Raw genomic sequence first — 22618 nt, forward strand, 5'->3', positions numbered from 1 at the left:
CAATCCTCACCTTATTATTTTAGTTTTTTCCGAGAAACAGCAATATGCTTTTTTTTTTTATCATGCCATCGTATCCCTATAGTAAAATTTTAATATAGTAGAGCATGCACGTTAAAATTTAAATGCATCCTTTGACAAAATTGATGAACTTTGTAACATAGTACTAGACAAGAATATGATCGATCGCTTACGATACAATACGCTATTTAGGTTACCATATCAGTATAAAATGCTCAATCATATGAGCAAATTCATCCAACAAGTTCCCCTTTTTAGTCAATTGATGATGAATCTTGAATAAAAGAAATAACCATAAATGATGATATTACAATTATATAATCTATAAGCCAAAAATAATCATCTAAAGGCTAATAATTCTCCAAAAATTGGGACCAGTATTGACAATTGTATCAATACTTCTTGTAATTTTTTTCTGAATTAGAAATTATATCCTCATCACTATTCCATTGGACTGCAAAAGTGCAATTTCCTGCTACAAAAAATAATTAAATAAATTTTTTCTTAAAAAAAAAAAAAAAAAAACCGCAAGTGCTAAGTGCGTGTCATACTGTCTCACTCACTAAAAAATCACTAATTTTCTCTCTCATCTTCTTTTATTTTCTCTCAAAATTTTACAACTTGCAACATGTACTTAACCTTTGATTGATATTTCTAATACTATCACAAAGACGTGGAAATCCAACCCATGAACCAGCTACTTAAACATCATTTCCTCTATATCTTTACGCTACCTTCACTTCCCTATAAATACCTCTCTCATTTTCGCTACGATTCCTCACAAACACACAATATATAATACTTCGTAATAATTATTTTTCTTATCCACAAACCAATAATAATACAAAAAATTATTATGTCTCGTAGTAATTTATACTTTCTTGTGTTGTTTCTTTTTATTTGTAGCGCAGAGGTCCGAGCAGCCCCATTGGCATGTGATCCAAAGAACGGGCTGACTCGGACCCTGCGCTTCTGCAGGGTCAACCTCCCGATACGTGCCAGGGTCCAAGACCTTATCGGGAGGTTGAACCTGCAGGAGAAGGTGAAACTACTAGTGAACAATGCGGCCCCTGTGCCGCGCCTAGGAATAGGTGGGTATGAGTGGTGGTCCGAGGCATTACATGGGGTGTCTAACGTAGGTCCCGGGACAAAGTTCCGCGGCGCCTTCCCGGCTGCCACCAGCTTCCACTACAAGAAAAGGGCCGTTTTGCGACGGAAATAATTCGTCGCAAACTGGCAAAATTCCGTCGCAAAGTGACTTTGCGACGGATTTCCGTCACAGGCATGGCGTCGCTCGAACTTTCGTAGCAAACAGTCCTTTTGTGACGGAATATCCGTCGCAAAACGAATTGCGACGGATTTTGCGACGGAAAGGTAGTTGTAGCTGAAAACAACATTTGCGACGAAAATTCCGTAGCAAGAGGAGTCATTTTGCGACGGAATATTCCGTCACAAATTTTGCGACGGAATGTATTTCCGTCGCAAAATGGATTCTTTTGCGACGGAATAGTCCGTCACAAATGTTGCGACGGAATGTAATTCCGTCACAAATTTTGCGACGGAAATTCCGTCGCAAAGTTATTGTAATTTTAATTTTTTTTTTTTTTTGTATTTTGTTTTTTTTTCCTGGAACCTGTATTCCTGCAATCCTGTTTAATTTTTTTGTATTTTGTTTTGTTTTCCTGGAACCTGTATTCATGCAATCTTGTTTAATAAAATACGTGCATTTAAAATAATTTCAGTCAAAAAGTCCACGCCCTAACATAATTCAAATATATACAACACGTAGCCGTAACTACCAAGTACGGTACATGATATAATTTTTTAAACTACAATGTCATCCATATACAAAAATCGAAAAATGACACCTAACTAAACACAAGCTGGCTGTCCTTGGCCTGCACCACCACCACCACCACCACCCGGGTCGTTCCTGGGGTCTCGAAGAACCCGATCCTCGTCCCCTAGATGTGCCGTAGTACAAGTCAGCACCAACACCAAGACCTCTAACACGACCCTTCTTATTACGACCACCAGCCGCCTCAAAGAAAATTTCATTTTCAGACAGTTGGGAACCCTGGGTTCTTGATTCCTCCTGTCTGTGTTGGTACGCCTCCTGTAACAAACAAAGGATATACAATGCAGAAATAAAAATAAAGAATGAGAACCAATAGTTTGAGGCTTGATATAGTTCATAAGTGGCAATATAGGTTCACTAGGTCCTAAAACTAGGAAAATTGGGTGAAAATGGGGCGTTTTTGGTTCTAACTTGTCTATTTCTCACATTTGTTATCTAATGAACCTATTTTTGACCTTAATACACCTAACTAACATAGTTACTTGAGTTTGAGGCTTGAAATTGTTTATAAGTGGCAATATAGGTTCACTAGGTCCTAAAACTAGAAAAAATGGGCGAAAATGGGGCGTTTTTGGTTCTAACTTGCCTATTTCTCACATTTGTTATCAAATGAGCTTATTTTTGACCATAATACACCTAAATAACATAGTTACTTGAGTTCGAGGCTTGAAATAGTTCATAAGTGGCAATATAGGTTCACTAGGTCCTAAAACTAGGAAAATTGGGTGAAAATGGGGCGTTTTTGGTTCTAACTTGCCTATTTCTCACATTTGTTATCTAATGAACCTATTTTTGTGACCTTAATACACATATAATTAACACACATATAATTAACACACAATTACCCACATTCAAATAAACATACATACACTAACATGTATTTTTAAATTAACATATATTTTAAACTAATCTAACATATATTTTAAACTAATCTAACATATATTTTAAACTAAACTAACATACATTATAAACTAACTAACATATATTTTAAACTAAAATAACATACATTATAAACTAATCTAACATGTATTTTAAACTAAACTAACATACATTAAACTAATTCTAACATTGCAATATATCTTAAAAATTAAACTAATTCTAACATTGCAATATAAATTAAACTACACTACACTAAACACAAGTAATTAAATAATAAAATTTAGTTACAAATTAAATTAAAAAACATAATTAGAAAAAGTTAGGGTTTACATTAAAATTAAATTGAAAACAAAAACAAAGGGGGATAGTGGAATACTCACCGGGATTTGAGGGTGTTGTGGCGGAAATCCGGCTGCCGGAAGGAGGGTGGTGTGGTGGCTGCACACCGCCGGCGAACGGAGGGGCGTGAGTGGGCTTGAACGGAGGGGGTGGCGTGGGTGGGCGTGAGTGCGCGTGAGTGGGAGTGAACGGAAGGGGTGGGCGTTAGTAGGTGTGAGTGGCCGGATTCCGGTCGTTCCGGTGGCGACAGCGGCGGTGAAGTGGCCGGATTTTCTTTCTCTCTCTACGCTTTCCTCTATCTCTCTCTACGCTTTCCTCTTTCTGTTCTTCGTTTTCTTTTTCTCTCTCCTTCAGCGAAACTTCAGTTTTTTTTAAAAAAATTTAAAAACTTTTTGCGACGGAATTTCCGTCGCAGAATCCGTCGCAAAATGTTTTTTTTTTTATTTTTTTTTTAATATTGTTTTGCGACGATTATTTCCGTCGCAAACAAACTTTTGCGAGGGAATAAATTCCGTCGCAAACTTTGCGACGGAAATTCCGTCGCAAAAGTTTGTTTCCGTCGCAAAGTTGCGACGGAATTTATTCCCTCGCAAATTAACCCTTTTTGCGACGGAATTGTAGTCCGTTGCAAGGTTTCCGTCGCAAAATGACCTATTTCTTGTAGTGTTCCCTCAAGTCATTACCACTGCTGCTTCCTTCAATGCCTCTCTTTGGGAAGCTATAGGACAGGTGAGATACATACGATGTTTTTATTTTTTTAATTTTTTTTTAAAAAAAATAACTTTCAAGAGTATAATTTGCTTAACTACATAAAGTCCTATAATTGAAAAATACTCCTTCATTGTTATAAGGGGTCCACGAATGTGTTTATGCTATACTAAAAGCTCATCATTTGAAAAAAAAAAAAAAAAAGTAAGTCTGTTTATAATTTATTGGTCTTTGTTATGGTACATACTACATTAGCAATTTCATAATTTTGGAGTACATGCTGATATAGATTTAATGACAAAAGTAACATAATTTTATAATTAATACACAAATAACCAACTATTAATTACATCTACTTTAGGTATGTTAGTAGATTAGACCGTACATCCTACTTCATGATTAAATGAAGGTATCTCTAAACTTAAATTAATAATAATTAGGAAAAATTTACGATAGATCAGTGTAATTATAAGAAGTACTTCGTAAGTTCGTATATAATTTTACTATATATTGGAGTAGTAGTGTAGTACCATGTAATTTTTCAATAAAATGGAGTACTGCATAAAATAGACATTTATTACTCACATAATATAAAGAAATAAGCATATAATTAAGGGACGAAGGGAATACAATTTACGAAGTACTAGCAGTATAAAAGAAAATTAGGAAAATAATTTGCAACAGAAACATGCAGTCACGTAATCCACATTAAAAAGTGAGTAGTTGTGGTAAATATTTAACGACAAACATGCTAAGTTAACAAAGTTATATTAGAGGTCAAAACAGAGGAAAAAAAAAAAAATAGAGCTCGTGACTCATGAAACTTGTTCATTGGCCTTGCTAATAATTTAGCTCTAGTCGTGATCACACAATTATTTTTTCATAAGGGCATTTTCGTCTTTTCACAATACTTTATACTTCAAGTATATTGACGCTAAATTGCTAATTGCAGTTAAACCAGATTGACCCCACTTAAATTTACAAATCTTTTTTGTAACATAGAAATATTTGAAAAAGTTTATCCATTATTTTAACTTCGTTAATATATTTCTGAATCCGCCGCTACAATACTGCACTTTAAGTGTAAGGCAAAGTTTTTTTTTATTATGACTATTAGTTTTTGTCGATAGTATAATGCAAGTTTTGACAGTTAGAATAATTAATTTGTTTATTTGCACCTATATTTTGGCCTCAAATTGGCAATAGTGGCTGGCATGTGTTACTGAGTACTCATTATGAATTTATGAGTATACAATTTGCATGCTCAACTTATCCTTTTTATCGATTTTAAAGTGGTTATTTTCGGGTGGCTTTTAGTCTTTTACCAATCAATTCTTTTAAAATTAGGTTGCTCCATAATATTCTTTCTGATTAAGTAATTTTGTTGTTTTAATTTCATGCTTTTTCAACAATTGTAGTCATGGTGTTTTTTTTTTTTTTTTAGTACTTGTATGTATAGTTAGGTAGAATTTTCCTCTTTCATGCCTTTTACTTCTCTTTTCATGTACAACTTTTTTTTACTAATCCCTTTTGATTCTCTATCTTGTTGCTAATCACCTATAAGCAGAAAACATAATCTATAATTACTTTTTAGTTAGATGCACCGACGCATGATTATCTCTTGTTCAATCAGTGTAACTAAAGTACACCTGCTTATATAAAACTTTACATAAGAGAAAAAGACAAAAATTGAAAGTTACAGCAAACATTCGATTATTCCCTTCATTTCATAATGCCAGCCTTTCACGTGGCCACGTCTATATACGCACGTTTAAGACATGTTAAAACTTCGTTTTTTTCAAAGTTGTCAGTACTATAAATATATTATTGACTTTTTTTTTTAGTAAAAACGGAGTAAATATGAACTCAAAAGGTGTGTGCTATAACATTTAAATGACATACTTCTTTAATACTTAATTAGTATGTAATATGTACATGATGAACAAGGTAGCAACCAAACAAAAAGGTCCAAAATTAAGGTAACAAATTTTTGGTTAATATAATGTATATTTTGAAAATTGCTAATAAAAATGAAATTATTGATAAAAAAACAGGTAGTGTCAGATGAAGCAAGAGCAATGTATAATGGAGGAACAGCAGGATTAACATATTGGAGTCCAAATGTGAACATATTTCGTGACCCAAGATGGGGTAGAGGTCAAGAAACTCCTGGAGAGGACCCCACTTTAGCCTCTCATTATGCTTCTAGTTATGTTCGAGGTCTTCAAGGTATTTACAACAAGAATCGTTTGAAGGTTGCTGCTTGTTGCAAGCATTACACTGCTTATGATCTTGACAATTGGAATGGTATTGATCGCTTCCATTTTAATGCTCGGGTAAGCCGCCTTTTTCTTACACTCACGTCACCTTTATACTTCTGTTAGTTTTAATCATTCTTGTTCGAAATTAATAATAAGATAACTAAAGTTGAACGATAAGATAGTTTATTATATTAAAACGTTTGATCTGTTGTCCTCTTCTTTTCGTTTTTGTGGTCCCTTTAATTAATTATTATATTGTCACTATACTAAAAAGAGATTGAAGTTTTTTAACTAAAAAGGGAAGATGTAGTTTTTAGATTGTTTTGTTGGTAAAAGTCATTGAGTGGTTACATTTCAATAATTACACTTTGAAATCTTAATTTAATTTTTTTTTTATTTTTTATTTTATTTTTAAAAAGGCTTTGCCTTTATCAAATCATATGAAAAAGAAGTAGTAACAAAAAATATTAAAAATGATAACATTCGATTTTTACTTTTGATATATTGTGTTGTGCACACATTAAAAGTGTGCAACCTATACGTATAGAGCGTGTTTCTAAAACGTGTTAACAAAATGCACTTTTCTTTACCGTTTACAAATTAAGCTATTTAGAGCTACTAGACACAATCCTTCAATACATGAAGTGTAAAAAAAGTGCTTGACGATTATTTTAAAATTGGTTTCTTTAGTGAAAATTATGTCACCATCATTTAGGATTTAGGATTTAGAATGAGGTGGGCTGTTTTCTTTGTAAAACTTTAATTAATTAATATATGTTTCTAGTTATGTGTTAAAAAAGGATACATATGTACAAGCACAATATCTAATGCAACAGTATTGGATTAGTAGTCAAGACACAACAACAGTGAGTTCCATTCACTATGGCACACATGTTACAAGTACTTGAAATTTTCTAAGACCTTACCATAAAAAATTGGATAAGAATTTTCTTACGTAAGTTCGTTATTGATATGGAAGTTGACATATGAAAACTTTATATTAAAAAAAAAAAAGTTGATTATAAATTGTTGTAGTGTTATAAATCAAATGAAAAGAATATCATGTATGCTTTAGATAGTTGGATGTATGATTGATTTTGATATTGAGGCTAATTAAACTAGGAACAATTTCTTGCACGCAACATTTGTTCATTAAAACTTTGACAATCTTTTTATTGATTAATGATAGAACCTAAACAACCAATTTAAGAGGAATTTATTGTAACGAAGTTTATCTAAATTCATAACTTCATTGATTGTTCTTGCCTATACTATGATGTTGAAGGATTTAACTAGGACTAATCTAAGTGGAATTATTTTCATCCACAATTTTCCAACCTAAAAATCTAGAGTTATTATATCATGTACAAACAAAAAAAATTTGTTGGATGGTCCTCATTTTTTCTTTTTAATTTGATGATGCTTGTTCAATTGTCACCTTAGTATAACATGTGACTAATGATAAATATGGACGTCAAAGTATTTAAAAAGAACATCCAATTTAATTTATCAAAAAATTATCATAATAAATTTTGATAAGTTAGTACATATTGTTAAATGTCTTGTATATTTAAGTGTGTTTCAACACAATATTTAATAAGATACATCTTTCGGTGTTTTGAGTTTTGGCTATTTGGACAAATATTTTGAACGTCAACCTAATCCTTAAATAAATTTAAACTTTAATTATTGAATGTTTTTAATGAAAACTTAATCATCAATGCTATATTCTATAGTTTTGTAACAAAACTATTAATTAAATTGGTGCGTAGGTGAGCAAGCAAGATTTGGAAGACACATATAATGTGCCCTTCAAGGCTTGTGTACAAGAGGGAAATGTTGCTAGTGTGATGTGCTCATACAACCAAGTTAATGGCAAGCCTACTTGTGCTGATCCTGATCTTCTTCGCAACACTATTCGTGGCCAATGGCGCCTTAATGGGTAAGCTTGATGAATTTTGTTAAAATGTTCATTTCTTCTAATTTTTTTAGGTTAATAATCATGGAATCTAATTGTTATTGTATTTGCTTTTTGTTAGATATATCGTATCTGATTGTGACTCCGTTGGTGTAATGTATGATGATCAACATTACACCAAGACTCCTGAGGAATCAGCAGCCGACTCTATCAAAGCAGGTTAGTAGTAATAAGACTATTAATCGTAGGTAAAAGTTTGTGTACATTTGAAACATTTAAAATTGTAGCAAGTACTAAATTCTGATGTTATACATATAGGTTTGGACTTGGACTGTGGGCCCTTTTTAGCGGTCCACACGGAAGCGGCCGTAGCTAGAGGATTAATAACCGAGGCTGATGTGAACAATGCCTTAACCAACACCTTAACAGTCCAAATGAGACTAGGCATGTTTGATGGTGAACCATCAGCCCAACCATTTGGACACTTGGGCCCAAGAGATGTCTGCAGCCCGGCCCATCAAGATCTGGCTCTCCAGGCGGCCCGTCAAGGGATTGTCCTTCTCCAAAACCGGGCCCGATCACTACCCTTGTCCACTGCTCGCCACCGTACTATTGCCGTTATTGGGCCTAATGCCGATGCCACGGTCACCATGATTGGTAATTATGCCGGTAAGTTTTTTTTTTTTTTTTTTTACTACTCATATATTTTCGGCCCTCCCGAAAAAAAAAAAAAAAAAAAAAACACTCGTGTTTCGTAACAAAAAAGTTTATTACTAATGTGTATGATGTTACCCTAGGTGTGGCATGTGGATACACATCACCTGTACAAGGCATAGCAAGGTATGCAAAAACAATCCACCAAGCAGGATGCATAGGTGTTGCTTGCACTAGCAACCAACAATTTGGTGCAGCAATAGGAGCAGCAGCTCATGCTGATGCAACAGTGCTGGTAATGGGCCTGGACCAATCTATTGAGGCCGAAGCTCGGGATCGAACATCGGTCCTTTTACCGGGCCACCAACAAGAATTAATTTCTAAGGTGGCCTTGGCCTCAAGAGGCCCAACTATTTTGGTCTTGATGTGTGGTGGGCCTGTTGATGTCACCTTTGCTAAAAATGACCCAAAGATTAGTGCCATTATATGGGTTGGTTATCCGGGTCAAGCTGGTGGGACCGCTATTGCTGATGTCATCTTTGGTACCACTAATCCAGGTAAAAAAATAAATTAGTAGTACTAATTCTTGTTTATTATGCTAAATATATTATTGTTTCTAATTTTTATGTTTCGATATTTTTTTTATAGGAGGAAAGTTACCAAATACATGGTACCCCCAAAGCTATGTGTCAAAGATTGCAATGACTGACCTAGCAATGAGGGCTAGCCCATCAAATGGATACCCGGGCCGGACCTACCGTTTCTATAGGGGTCCGGTTGTGTTCCCGTTTGGATTTGGGCTAAGTTACACCCGGTTCACCCAATCATTGGCCCAAGCACCTACCAAGGTCATGGTACCTCTAGCCAACCAATACATCAACTCAAATGTTACCTCATTTAACAAGAATGCTATAAAAGTGTTACATACACAATGTGACAATGCACCCTCCCTAGACCTCCACATTGATGTGAAGAACAAGGGCAAGGTCGACGGATCACACACGGTCCTCGTGTTCTCTACCCCACCCGAGGGGACCAAGTCACCCGAGAAGCAACTTATTGGGTTTAAGAGGATCCATGTGTTGGCGGGTTCCAAGCAACGCGTTAAAATGAACATACATGTTTGTAAGCATCTTAGTAGAGCTGATGAGTTAGGGGTAAGAAGAATTCCAGTGGGTGAACATACTCTACATATTGGTGATGACCTCAAACATAAGCTTTCTCTTCACATTGACTTAGGCAAATAAATCTAGTATAAGGTATGGAGTATTATTTAAGGAAATTTAGGTATTACACAAATTCACTTGCAAGTGTTTATTAAAGGTGATTGATTGTTGATATGATGCAATACATAGAATCATAGGTTCATTTAAAAAAAAAAGGAAGTGTACATGAAGTGTGGTTTTACATTAGTTTGCTTCGTATTTGTTCTTTTGAACAAGAGAAAAAGTACTGAAAAATGTAATTCTCATAGCGTCAACTAGATATACTGATTAATTGCAGTATTTCCGATTTCAATATAATAATACTTTATTTTGAAGTTGGAAATTCCGAATCATATGACGTATTGAAATCTTTAATGTACACAATTAGGGCTGTGCAGAGTACGGTCTAAACCGCACCAAACCGCAATTTTGCGGTTTGGTGCGGTTTGCGATTTGGAAATTACGGTGCGGTTTTTAAATTTGACCAAACCGCGGTTTTGCGGTTTGGTGCGGTTTCAAAAAAATTTCAAACCAAACCGCACCGCAAACCGCAATTTAATGCAAAGTCTCTTATATGGAAAGAAGACTATTATATTGTATTTATATGTACTGACTTGTGTGGGTCATTATTAAGAAAACCAAAGTTTTCCTTTCTTATTACTCTCCGTTTCTTGTGCTTTGGAGTTGTAATGGAGTGGTTTACTTAATGGTTTTGCTTCATGTTTGCCTTGACATGTCACTGGGTCACTATTAACATTAAAGTAAAGCACTACTATTGAATTATTTGCATAGTTGTACAGTTTCCAAGTGAAAAATTCATAACAAAAGATTAGCAAATAATCATTATTTGTGAGGTAAAAAAATTATGGAAAAACCGCAAACCGCACCGCACCAAACCGTATTTTGCGGTGCGGTTTGGTGCGGTTTGTATAGAATTGCGGTTTGGTGCGGTTTGAAAAAATCACAAACCGCAATTTTGCGGTTTGAGCTCCAAACCGCTCCAAACCGCACCGTGCACAGCCCTATACACAATATGTCTAATAATTCGAACATTGTAAGTATTATAGCTAGTCTGTTGTACTACTGAACACTTAAATTAGTTACAATACAGAAGTACAAGAAATTCGAATAATGTGACAATCAGTTTCGGAAAGGGGACAACACACGTAAAACTATAAAAGTATAGTTGTATTAAACAATACGAGCAGTCGAGTAGTAAAGACATGACTGATGACACTTGAGACAGTAAAGATATGCTTAGACGTAAACAGTAAAGATATGCTTAGACGTAGTAGTTTTGTTCCCAACCATGTCCCTTAATATTTCAATGTCCAATCTAACACTTTGTAGATTTGTAAGTACGTGATAAACATGAAAAGCCCATTATGCTAAGCCAAATCTAGAAACAAATATTTGTGGGACCTAAATTTGTTTAATTATTATTAAAATCTAAACAACTACTTACTCCATAGCTCAAATGCTTCACTACTTTGATTAAAACTTGGGAGAGTTGTACACTTGTACTTAGGCACTTAGCTGATCAACACTTAAGTCACGCAAATGTACTTGAGCCAATAATGGACATTCGTGCCTCGGCCCCATGACACATTTCCACAACTAATATGAATTTAACTCGACTCAACTCGAACTAACCTCATTAAATAGATAAATAAGTATTAAAAATAACTTAAAATCTATATTCCTATGTGCAGATCGAAAAAGATATAACCTAACTCAAACCCAAACCGAAAATGAGTTTTTGTCGTTACAAAATGGCCATGGCCATTAGCCAAGGGCATTTGCTAAATATGGTGTTGCTCATTGGCTCATTGGTATGGTCCACAATAACCGCCCAAGTTAGTAAGAAACGGTCATGAAAAGAATTAGACAACCCAAGTTTTTTAAAGGGACAATTTATGGGTCCAATAATTCGGCTGTCTTGGATGTATTTGTAATCCACTTGCCCAACACACATGTATGAGGAGAGTATATGAATGTAATGTCCCTATTCAAGTGAATAACTTAAAATTTTATGATGTTGATTTAAATGAAACTATGAATTATTTGAGTTTGATTTAGACATTTATGACAAGGTACATTATTTAGAGATATTTTCTTTGTTCTTTTTAAGTTCAATCTTAATGATTATTTAGGACAAGATATTGAGATTATTGACCATTAATTATTACTTTTTATAAAGAAAATTAATTATAGTTAATTAAAGCTTTGATTAGAATATACATTTAGACAGAATCAATTAGAATTTGTTATATACACTTGAATGTACCGTATACCATGGTCATTTGCTCATTTTATCAATAAATGAGCAAATAAAATTTTCACTCATTTGTTGGTTGAATAAGCAAATGACCCCGGGGTGTACGGTGACACCCGGGTGTACATAATATGCTCTCAAAATCAATAGCATGATAACATTTAATTTATAACTGTATTCAAAATTAGTTGAATAAAAAGGGCAAAAGGTTAATACAATGTGTAAACTGACAATGAATAATTTTCATTTACAGAGTGAGGCATAAAGATTAAAGATTTAATCTCTAATTTTGTGTACTAGTATAACACACTTTATATATACTTTAAAGTTTAATCAAACCAACATCCACAAAATGGAAAAAGAACATCTTATAACAAATATTTAGACAATTGAGTAACGTATATATGATTGCAATATTTGCAAATTGCAATTTGAAAAATTACAATATAAGTACGATATAGCTAGTGTCTGCTTTTGAATAATAGTGCTTTCATCACTCATAAATATCATAATGAAGAAGCCGAATTTAGTTTAAAATTAGAAGGTGAGCACAAACATAGTTAAGATGCGCCTATAGCCGATATTATATCTTGTACTATGTATTAGAGAGAGCTTTTGAAATAAATTTAGAATATATGTAGTTTTTAGATTAAAGTGGATGTCATCTATTGATAGAGAAATCTCTAATTTATACTTCAATAAGACATTCATATATAAATTAATCATGTCGGTATTGTTATTGTAGATTTCCATAATTAACAAATATGAACATATTTGTTTTCACGATGTGTATCTGGCCTTTTAATTGATAGGAAAACACATTTTGTACTTAGGGCCTGTTCACATTTACTGAATTGAGCTGAACTGAACTGAACTGCTTGGAGCTGAACTGAGCTGAGCTGAACTGAACTGAACTAAAATGAATTAAGCTGAAATGAATATTTTATGAGAGAGGGAAATTAAGAGCTGAGCTGAACTGAACTGAACTGAACTGAACTGATTGGAGCTGAACTGAACTGAACTAAATTGAAATTAAGTAAATATGAACAAGCCCTTACTCTGTTTTCAAAGGACTTATTTTTAATTTTATCTATTATTAAGCTTTACGTACTACATGCTTAATAACACAAAGTACACCATGCTCTTGCGTCAAAAAAAAAATGCTCTTCAATTATTAGATTAATTTTTTTTTTTTTAAAAAAATGATATGATGAAAGATATATATAGATGCGTTTTTTCTTTTTTTAAAAAAAAATAAAATAAAAAACAAAAAAACTAAATGAAAGGGTGTGTTGGGCCCTAGTAGTGGAAAGAATTGATTGTTTAAAAATAGTGAGCTCTTACTAATATTAGGAAAGACAAATTAAATTGAATTGGGACACAAAGTAAAAAAATAAAAATAAAAATGGGGGACAAACTATATATTGGAATAAAGGGAGTAGATGAGAATGATTTTGTCACATATGATATTTTCTTACATTTTAATTTGGAAGTCGGATTTTAGCTAACTAAAGTATAATATTCTATATATATTTTAACATCAAATAAAAAATGTTAAGATTTTGTCATGAATCTAGATTTGAATTGGCCTTAATCTCACATCTTCAAACCAACCTCGCTCACTCTTCAACGAAAAAAAAATGAAAAAAAGAGTAAAAATAATTGTTGTTGCAAAATAAAGCCACAACATATGGACATCTAACACTACAATCTACAAGTTGAACAAATCAAAATCTAAGAGAATTAATCAAACGCTACCGTTAAGGGGTTAGTGTCCACTTTCAACCACTTAAAGTTGACAACTTGACATAACTATCTTCCAACCAAGATTAATATATATAAATTAAAAAATAAATATACGTAGTACAAAAATACAAGTGTATGTATTATGCTTGATTATAATTAGATTATGAAGTTGTCTTAAAGAAGATCTTTCCACCCGAAAAATGGAACGTGTTTAATTTTAATTGCTATGGCTTAGCCGCCTAGAGAGAGTGTCGGTGTAATTGGCTTATAAGAATGTGAAAGTTGATGGTGTATTGGTGTCCATTAAAATAGATAATCTTAATTTTAATTAAGGGTTGGGTTTTACGTAACGCTAATGGTGCAAAATATACTTCGACCTTTCTTTCAAGTTGACACACTTTAATTGATATGAGATTTTAGGGGGAAAAAAAAAGTATAGTAAGAGACGTACTATAATTAAATAAATGATTAGATCCATGTCATTTATAGGAAGAAAGAAAAGCGTGTCAAGTAAATAAGGACTAAAATAGTAACATCACATAGCCTAAGCACTACACTTAACCAGATGTATATTACTTATTAGCTACCGTATATTTCTACCTTTTAATTACGTTGACATGATAGATTAATTACTCTTAACCACAATTATCTCGAAAAAAACCAAATTCAAACCAAACACCCTAAAAATAAACCTTCCTAAAAATAGACACATACATATCTTATAGAAAAATTGTTGCTTGTTGACGTATATTCTTATCTAACAATCTTACTCCATCTTTTCCTTCATTCTCTCCCTAAAACATCTCTTTTTTATCTCCTACTAGTCTTTTTCCTTTACCTTTGCATCTCTTCTCCTCCTTTTTTTACTCTTTATACCAAACCCCAAACAAAACCCTCCACAATATTCCTCTTCCTTTTTTAAAAAAAACTTAATTTTAATTTTTTTTTTATTATATACTTCGTATAAAAAAAAAAAATAAAAAAAAAAAAAATTCTTTATAAAAATGAAAATGTTGTTTTGTTGGATTGGGTTGTGCTATTAAATACCACAAGTCAGAAGTGCCTGCGTGCCACTTATAATCACATCTCTTTGTGCTGTTAATCTACTCGTTGTCTTTCCAGCTTTCACAGACATTTTCCAGGTCTTTTTTCTTAATTCTATTTTAATTTATTCATTTTTTTTATTTTATTTATCCAAAACATACATACTTATATAGTTTATAAAATATTGTATTACCATATTCTTGTTATATTTTCTAATGGGAATGAGATATGGAGCAGGGGAAGCTGTAAAAATGGCGGATTATAATGGAGGAGAAAATTATTTGGCCTCACAAAACATGGATGAGGTATGTAACTACATCTCAAATTCTTCGTAAATTCGTGTTTGGTCATGTAAAAGTACAACAACGGTTATAATACCTTTTACAAACGACCTGATTATAACCTACTATGTGTCTGTGTATGTTGTTCCTTTCTCATGAAAAGTCGAACCTCTGACCTAAAACTATGGTTGCATTACATTTCTTAATGATTGTTTAATCATATAAATTTAGTAAGGTTATAGTTTTGTTGTAACGAAATTATTTGGAAGCAGGGCAATGACAATATGCATTGTTCTAGAATTTTGCTATTAGGTGGTACCAAATACCTACATGTTTTTAGGTAATTTTTGGTAGAATTGTAATTTTTGTAATTAGTTTTTTACTTTTTCATGGAATTAAAATTTGATGAGTTTCTCCTTAATTATTTAATTAAATATTTAACGTGTCAACTTTATGTTTGTAACGTTCGTCAGCAAGCAAAATGTACAAGGCATGTAAATGCACCAAGTAAACATAATGTACAATAAGTCAATAATCAATTAATCAAGTAATTAGTTGACTAAATGATTAGTCTAGGTTTTAATAGATCTTTAATTAGACATCATTGTATTAATATAATTTGAGTTTATAAAAATGAGAAGATATTTCATTCCTCGTTAATTATATTATATATAAAAAGAAAATGGTTTCAAAAAAAAATATAAAAAGAAAAAGACATCAGGTAAAGAAAGTGATTGCTTAACATATTTAATTAAACTTTGTCCACTATAACAGTAGTTACAATAATAAAGACAAAATTTTGGCTTACATGATTAGTTAGATTGATACCATAAATGTGTGAAGCTAGCTAGTATAATGTACGGAGTATATATTTACACTTGATAAATTTAGGGTTTTGTTAAACACAAGCCTTACGATGTTGTACTATTTTCAAAAACTTGTACGTATTAAATTGACAAACTATGCTCATAATTATCGATATATACATTTAAAATACTAGTTCTCAATATCACTTATACGTCAAATATAAAAGGCATATTCAACATCTTATAGTACATTACTATTAATTTTATAAAAATTAGGAAAAATTTATAAAGGTGCAGTGTTGTGTTTAAAATGAATATACGTATCATTTTAATTAAAATGTGCATGAATGGAATATATTGCAATTATAATAAAACAAAAATAAAAAAAATGATGTGATTGAAAAATGAAAATGCTAGTAAAGCAAACATGTTTAAAAGGTAAAATTAACAAAAGTAGGTCAATAATTAGTGGACCAATTGTGTTAAAGAGTGGAGAAAATGGATCACGTGTGGGCGGGTCCAAGTATTATTGTGGTCATTCCCCATGTAAACCAATCTGATTGTGACACGACATATCCGTGTTTAACAACAACATAAGTCGTATTTTGGGATTTCTTTCCAACTGTCGGCAATTGGCTGCTACATTTTCATCTAACTATACAACGTATGAACTATGAAACAACAATTGAGATGAGTAGATGATGCATTGTGGGAGGCATACACGGAGTAGACGAGCAGTGCCACTCCCACTTAAGGGTGGTATTGGGCGAGACCGGCCCAAGGCACGGTGCACAATCTAGCACGAAAAAACACAGTAATGTGCATGTTGGGTTGTGTTCACTTGGCACAACACAACACAACACAACAGGCTTGCATAATAAGGTAAGCTAAAATACGTGAAATTTGACTTAGGCACATAAGTACAACACAACCTGACATGGTGACATGTGGGCTTGGGTCATATATGCACCGACCTCTAGAAATTTCCTACATGACATGACACAACACATGGCTTGTAACTTGTATGTCAAGTCTAACTAACCCCAAACATGTGGCTGATGTGGGCTCGGCATGTATGGCTGTATGAGGCATGTTCCACAACCATCTTTATTTTCTTGGGTACAAATATTCATCCAGGTCTTAAGTAAAGGTTTATGAGGATATGATGAGATCGATATTTGTATACAAAAATGTGATTAAGTAATGGAAGTACAATGCTTTTCAATGTGAAAGCAATCATATTTGATTTATATACTCCGATCCTTACTTTAGTAGAAACTTGAGTTAATGTTTTTTGTATTAGTATTTTATGTATTGAAGCAATTGTTTGATTGTTGCACTATTGCAGCCTTCATCTACTACGAGTAGTAAGAAATATGGAGGTCTTGTGCCTAAGAAGAAGCCTCTAATCTCAAAGGTAAAAATAATTGCTGACTACTTTTTTTTTTTTTTTTTTTTTGAAATTGTTATGCTTTAGTAGCAAAACTAGCAATAAGCTTGATATTTTAAATTGGCGTATTTGGAACAGGATCATGAGCGTGCTTTCTTTGATTCAGCAGATTGGGCTCTTTGTAAGGTATGATCCAAGCTATTTTTTTTTTTTAGCAAATGATCCAAGCTATTTGCAAGTTATATACCAAGTATATTTTTCAATCATAGAAATTAAACTACACATGTTTTTGACACTAATCACGTGTGTGCATAATATTAAAAGACACTTATATTTTGAACAAGATATAATGTTTTACATGTTTATTTTAGCAAGGAGCAACAAATCAAAAATCAACAACCGCTGTGGAGTCCTTACGCCCAAAATTACAGGTATCCAAGGGCTTCCATAAGCATGCTAAATTGCTAATATGCACATATTTGCGTTTATGGTTATGTACTAAGATAGTTTTTTAAGTATACAAGGTACATGTAATCAATGCTAAGAGTTAACAATTCTCAAAAATCATAAGAGTCGAGAGGCATAGAGAAAATCATTGGCCGAACCATTAATGGTCACGGTGGGTCACAGGATCCACCATTTACCAAATAAAACTGCTTGTTTCTTTCTTTATCCTTCTTTTAGAATTGGGCCTCTTGACCATGGACTGATAACTACTCCAAGAATTTTCTTTATACATCTCTAATGAGTATTTTGTCAACCCTAATGTCATACAAGCTCATTAATTAAAGTAATACTTATAAAATTAAATTATGTTACGTTGTAACAATATCAACATCTATGACAGAGAACACCTCACCAACAACTACCTCCTCGAAGACCCGCATGTACCTCTGGTTGAGAGAACATCAAATATTATGTGAGTCTCTCTTTCCATTTCTTTTCGATCTTTTCGTAAAAAAATATTTATTTAAGATGAAAATTTAAATTAATTCAAAGTATGTGTTTATATGTCAATCAAACGGAGTATGATGTGCCAATAATAAAAACGGAGTATGGTGTGCTAATAAAAAAATCGGATATGATGTGAAAATTATACGCTCTTATTAAAACTTTTTTATTAGAATTAGATTTACTTTAATTTAGTTGCTTTTTAAGATAAGTTACAATAATCAAATCATGTACAAAAAAGTCAAATGGTTATCTAACATTCTACATACATATTAAAACAAAAGGAATTACTTGTACCACTTAACTAGAATTTGTTGCTTGAATGAAATGCAGGTACGTAGATTAGTCTTCTATGAACTCAGCCCACTTCGATGGACATTATGAATAGAAGCGTCAAAAATAATCAATAAAATTACTCTTTTATTTTTGAGGGTATATATTGGTGGTGTAAATATTTTTCAAGGATTAGGGGGAGAATTTATATATATGATGTTTCTTTGCACTTATTTTACATGCCATAAACATTCAATAGCTCCACTTGTGACAGTTGTGAGTGTCAAAGATGTATATGGCCTCCATTGTTCAAACTTCAAAAATGTGCATTATTGACAAAAAATAGTCCTTCAAAAACAATTTCGAGTTTTAAACACATTGTTGATATGTTGAATTGAATGAAATGAATGGAGAAACGAACATGTACTCTAAAGTAATCATAAGAATTTATGTTGTGTAATCTCCTTGATAGAAAAATCGAATAGATATGAATAGATTTAGAAACAAAAACATCTCAATTACAAAATACAATACTTTAAACTAACACCCACACTTGATCTTAGAAATACTCTAGTAAAAGGGTAAGGAATCATTCAGTGAACCGGTGAACGAGTATATATGTTCCCTTGTTTACAAGTATGACTCCGAGTAGGGGTGATAATGAGACTGAGCTATTCGTGAACAGTTCAAGCTCGGTCCAGTCAAAGCTCGATTCAATGAGGCTCGACTCGAGTTCTAGTTCGGCTCGAAACCTTAACGAGCCAAGCTGAGCAAGTCAAAGCTCAGCTCGAAAGCTAGTGAACAAGCTCGATTAAAAAATATATATTAAAAATACATATTTTAAAAGTGTAAATTTACTATGAGTACTATTCTTAATAAAATGGAAGTATGAATTAAAATAGCAAATGTCACATTTTTTAAAGTTTTTTTTTGAGGCAAAAATATTTTTAAAGTTAAATATTCATTAAATTAACCCTAGGCTATAGCTCTATTCTCATACATAGTATAGCCATCATTCGTCATAACTCATAAACTCATAACTTCGGCCTTTTATGAGTTTCAACTCACTACAATACACCACCACGGCACTGCCCCAATTGTCGTCAACAACACCAGTGGCTCACCGAGTCATCGTCGCCAACTCGCTTATCATCGTCGATCAGAAATACAATACTAAATGTGAAGATGAATTTTGTCCACTCATAAACTTCAAGCTGCCTACAACAATTAACTATGGCAGGGACATGAGGTTTTTTTTTTATTTTTTTTTTATTTTTTTTTTTATATATGGTCAGTTGATACAATGAATCTATGAAGATGCTGAGTATTTAATTTGTAATTGCATAGTTTTATCATACCTAATTTCTACTAATTATAGAGTACTTCACACTAAATTGCTGATTATGAGGTTCTAAAAATTACAAGTTCAATCCGAGCTCGAACTCGAATCGAGATTCTCGAGCTCGAGCCTAAGTCTATGTTTCTGAAGATAGTCGAGCTCGAGCCGAGCCTCCTTCGAGACAAACGAGCTCACCGCCGTTCGGGCTCGGCTCGAAGGTTTAGCACCAACATAAACTTTTACTAAAATCATAAAAATAAAATCATTACCTACCACTTTATTTTAATATTGGTTACAGTCAACTTAAAATTAAATTCTCGATACTTAGCTTGATTGATCAAGGGATAATATTCATCTCCCTTAGTTTCCCAATCCAAAACCGAACACTTTTAACACTATCCACGTATCCAAAGAACCCAAACTCCTTACTCTTATTCATACTGCTCACTAGTTGAAAATTAAACCTCGTTACATTTTGAAACGCACCAAAACAATTTATTTCCTCCAACTTTGTCTTCACCAATCCTTTTTCTTCCACAATCTGGTCCCACACTTTTCCTTTGTCTTTCATCTCATCCACAAGATCAAATAAGCCATCTCTATCATCCAACGGCACAAATTCAACCCCAAACTCCTCACACAAAACCCCCCACATTTTCTTCCAACTAAAAACGTCACCGTTTGTACAATTAAACGCTTGATTCTTAGCCTTCTCATTTACAGCCCCCCACACGTGCTGCTCCGCTAGCACACGTGTGTCTGTCATGTCACTAAAATGCTCCCACGTGTACCGATTCCCAGGATATCGAAACGACGTGTTTTGGTACTTACAAATCTCAGCATAAACCGCTAACGTCACCAGCGCGTTGTACACACTCCTACATGACGCGCCAACAATAATCGACGGTCGAAGGATCGTGTACGTAAAATCTGAGCCGTGTGAAATCACCACGTCCTCAAGCGCGTGGTAAAAGTTTGGGTAAGGTAACCGGCCCATATCCTCATGAAATGGGGGTTCATGTTGGGCCGCATCAGAAGGGCCCGAAAAATGGATTGGGCCTATATATTGTGCAGAGCCCGTTTGAAGAGAAATGTGACGTAGCTTAATGGGCCTAGAATGGGCCGTGAGAGCCTTAATTACGTTTGTTAACATGGCAGAATTAGTGACGATGTTATCATCCTCGTCACGGCCCACATAGATGGCGGCCCAAAAGAGGTGAGTGATGTAGTTGGAGAGAGGCGCAAGAGCGGCATTTGTGTCGTCAAAGTTAACGGCGTCAAATGCAATGAAGTGATCAACGGCTGAGGAAGGGAACCAAGTGGGCTTGGGCCGACGGGCTGCACCGTAGACGGTCCATGGGCCGCCTTGGGCTGTTGGGCTTTTAAGAGCTTGGGCTATGTTTAGGCCCGCCATGCCGGTGACTCCTACTACCAATGCGACTGATGCATTAGCCATGAGAGAATTTTTGTGTGTGTGTGTGTGTTTTTTTTTTGGGTGAAGAATTGTAAGTTTAGCACTGAATTATTGGTTAATATAGGCAATTAGGCAGCTGAATATACAAATGACTGAATGAGGAAAAGTAGTAAGTTGATGGAAAACAAATGCACAATAAATAAGGAAAAGTAAGAGAAGCTTATTATTCAACTACTCAATCCTTGATAATTATTCAATAAGTGATGTCCTCCATGACTTATTAAGGATTGAGGAAAAGTAGTGAGTTGATGATGGAGAACAAATTGACATATACACAAATTGGAAATTGCATGTAACGTGTTATGAACCAAAACGGCATGTTAGAGGGGATTCGGGGAAATTGTTACATTGCCAAATGTAGCCATTAAACTTTGAAGTGCTCATTTTGTCGATTGCATGTTTGCATCATATTAAAGCCAAAACCTAGTGTGTGGCACATATTTTTAGTTTGTGTTTATTTAATTTTTAAGAACTATTTTTCTAGAGCAAATTACAAAGTTACATTTCTTTGTTTTTCATTGTACTCGCCATAGCTGGCAATGTTCGGAGAACTTCTTTGATTTGGTCTTATGTCACATTTATAATCATTGGTAGTACTTTTGTTAAAAAAAAATAATCATTGGTAGTACTAATAAGGGAAAATATGTATGTAAATATTTTTTAGGGTATAAATGTCCATACACTATTCTTAAGAGTTTAAAAAACAAGACAATTAACACCAAAAAAGGACAAATAAGTAAATAAACATTTTAAAGGGTATAAATGTCAAATCTTAATTTTTTTTTTAAAAGGTAGGATAGGAAACGATAAGACTCCATTAAGGATGAGTAGTTGATTAAGTACGAGAAGTAATATGGAGTAGTAATCCGTATACTTCCTCTACTTTGAAACCGAAAAGGTATGGTCGTACGAGATTGTCAAGATATGAAATTGAATTTATCTACAAGTATATGTATATCATTTGCACTTCGAATTAGTTGAGGTAGAAAATGAGGTGCCAAATCCCAATTGAGGGCCTATTCATATTTACTGAACAGAGCTCAACAGAACTGAACTGAGCTCAACAGAACTGAACTGATTAGAGCTGAACTGAACTGAATATATTGTATGAGAGAAGGAAATTAGAAGTTAAATTAAACTGAACTGAACTGCACTGATTGGAGCTGAACTGACTTGAATTGAACTGCATTGATTGAAGC

At 33.5% G+C, this 22618-nt stretch overlaps 2 protein-coding genes and 1 pseudogene across 3 annotated transcripts; 2 read left to right on the forward strand and 1 right to left on the reverse strand.

Annotated features, from left to right (window-relative positions):
* Positions 1-669: 669 nt before the first annotated feature.
* On the forward strand, positions 670-10183 carry LOC145606726 (beta-D-xylosidase 1-like). Its single transcript, XM_081662551.1, has 8 exons — positions 670-1201; positions 3761-3823; positions 5857-6138; positions 7836-8005; positions 8103-8200; positions 8300-8650; positions 8779-9192; positions 9284-10183. The coding sequence occupies exons 1-8, from the start codon at positions 875-877 to the stop codon at positions 9880-9882; spliced, it is 2304 nt and encodes a 767-aa protein (XP_081518677.1). The 5' UTR covers positions 670-874; the 3' UTR covers positions 9883-10183.
* Positions 10184-14691: 4508 nt separating this feature from the next.
* LOC145608725 (uncharacterized) lies at positions 14692-18835 on the forward strand. Of its 2 annotated transcripts, XM_081664330.1 has the most exons (7): positions 14694-15003; positions 15143-15210; positions 17341-17409; positions 17521-17568; positions 17754-17813; positions 18230-18301; positions 18667-18835. In XM_081664330.1, the coding sequence occupies exons 2-6, from the start codon at positions 15157-15159 to the stop codon at positions 18281-18283; spliced, it is 285 nt and encodes a 94-aa protein (XP_081520456.1). In that variant the 5' UTR covers positions 14694-15003; positions 15143-15156; the 3' UTR covers positions 18284-18301; positions 18667-18835. The 2 variants fall into 2 exon arrangements, with proteins under 2 accessions (XP_081520457.1, XP_081520456.1); XM_081664331.1 differs by lacking the exon at positions 18230-18301 and having other exon boundaries at positions 14692-15003.
* A 1015-nt stretch (positions 18836-19850) lies between these two features.
* Positions 19851-21830, reverse strand: LOC145608724 ((S)-8-oxocitronellyl enol synthase CYC2 pseudogene; annotated as a pseudogene).
* Positions 21831-22618: the final 788 nt, after the last annotated feature.

The sequence above is a fragment of the Chenopodium album genome, chromosome 23, assembly GCF_948465745.1.
Source record: "Chenopodium album chromosome 23, dcCheAlbu1.1, whole genome shotgun sequence".
Taxonomy (NCBI): domain Eukaryota; kingdom Viridiplantae; phylum Streptophyta; class Magnoliopsida; order Caryophyllales; family Amaranthaceae; genus Chenopodium; species Chenopodium album.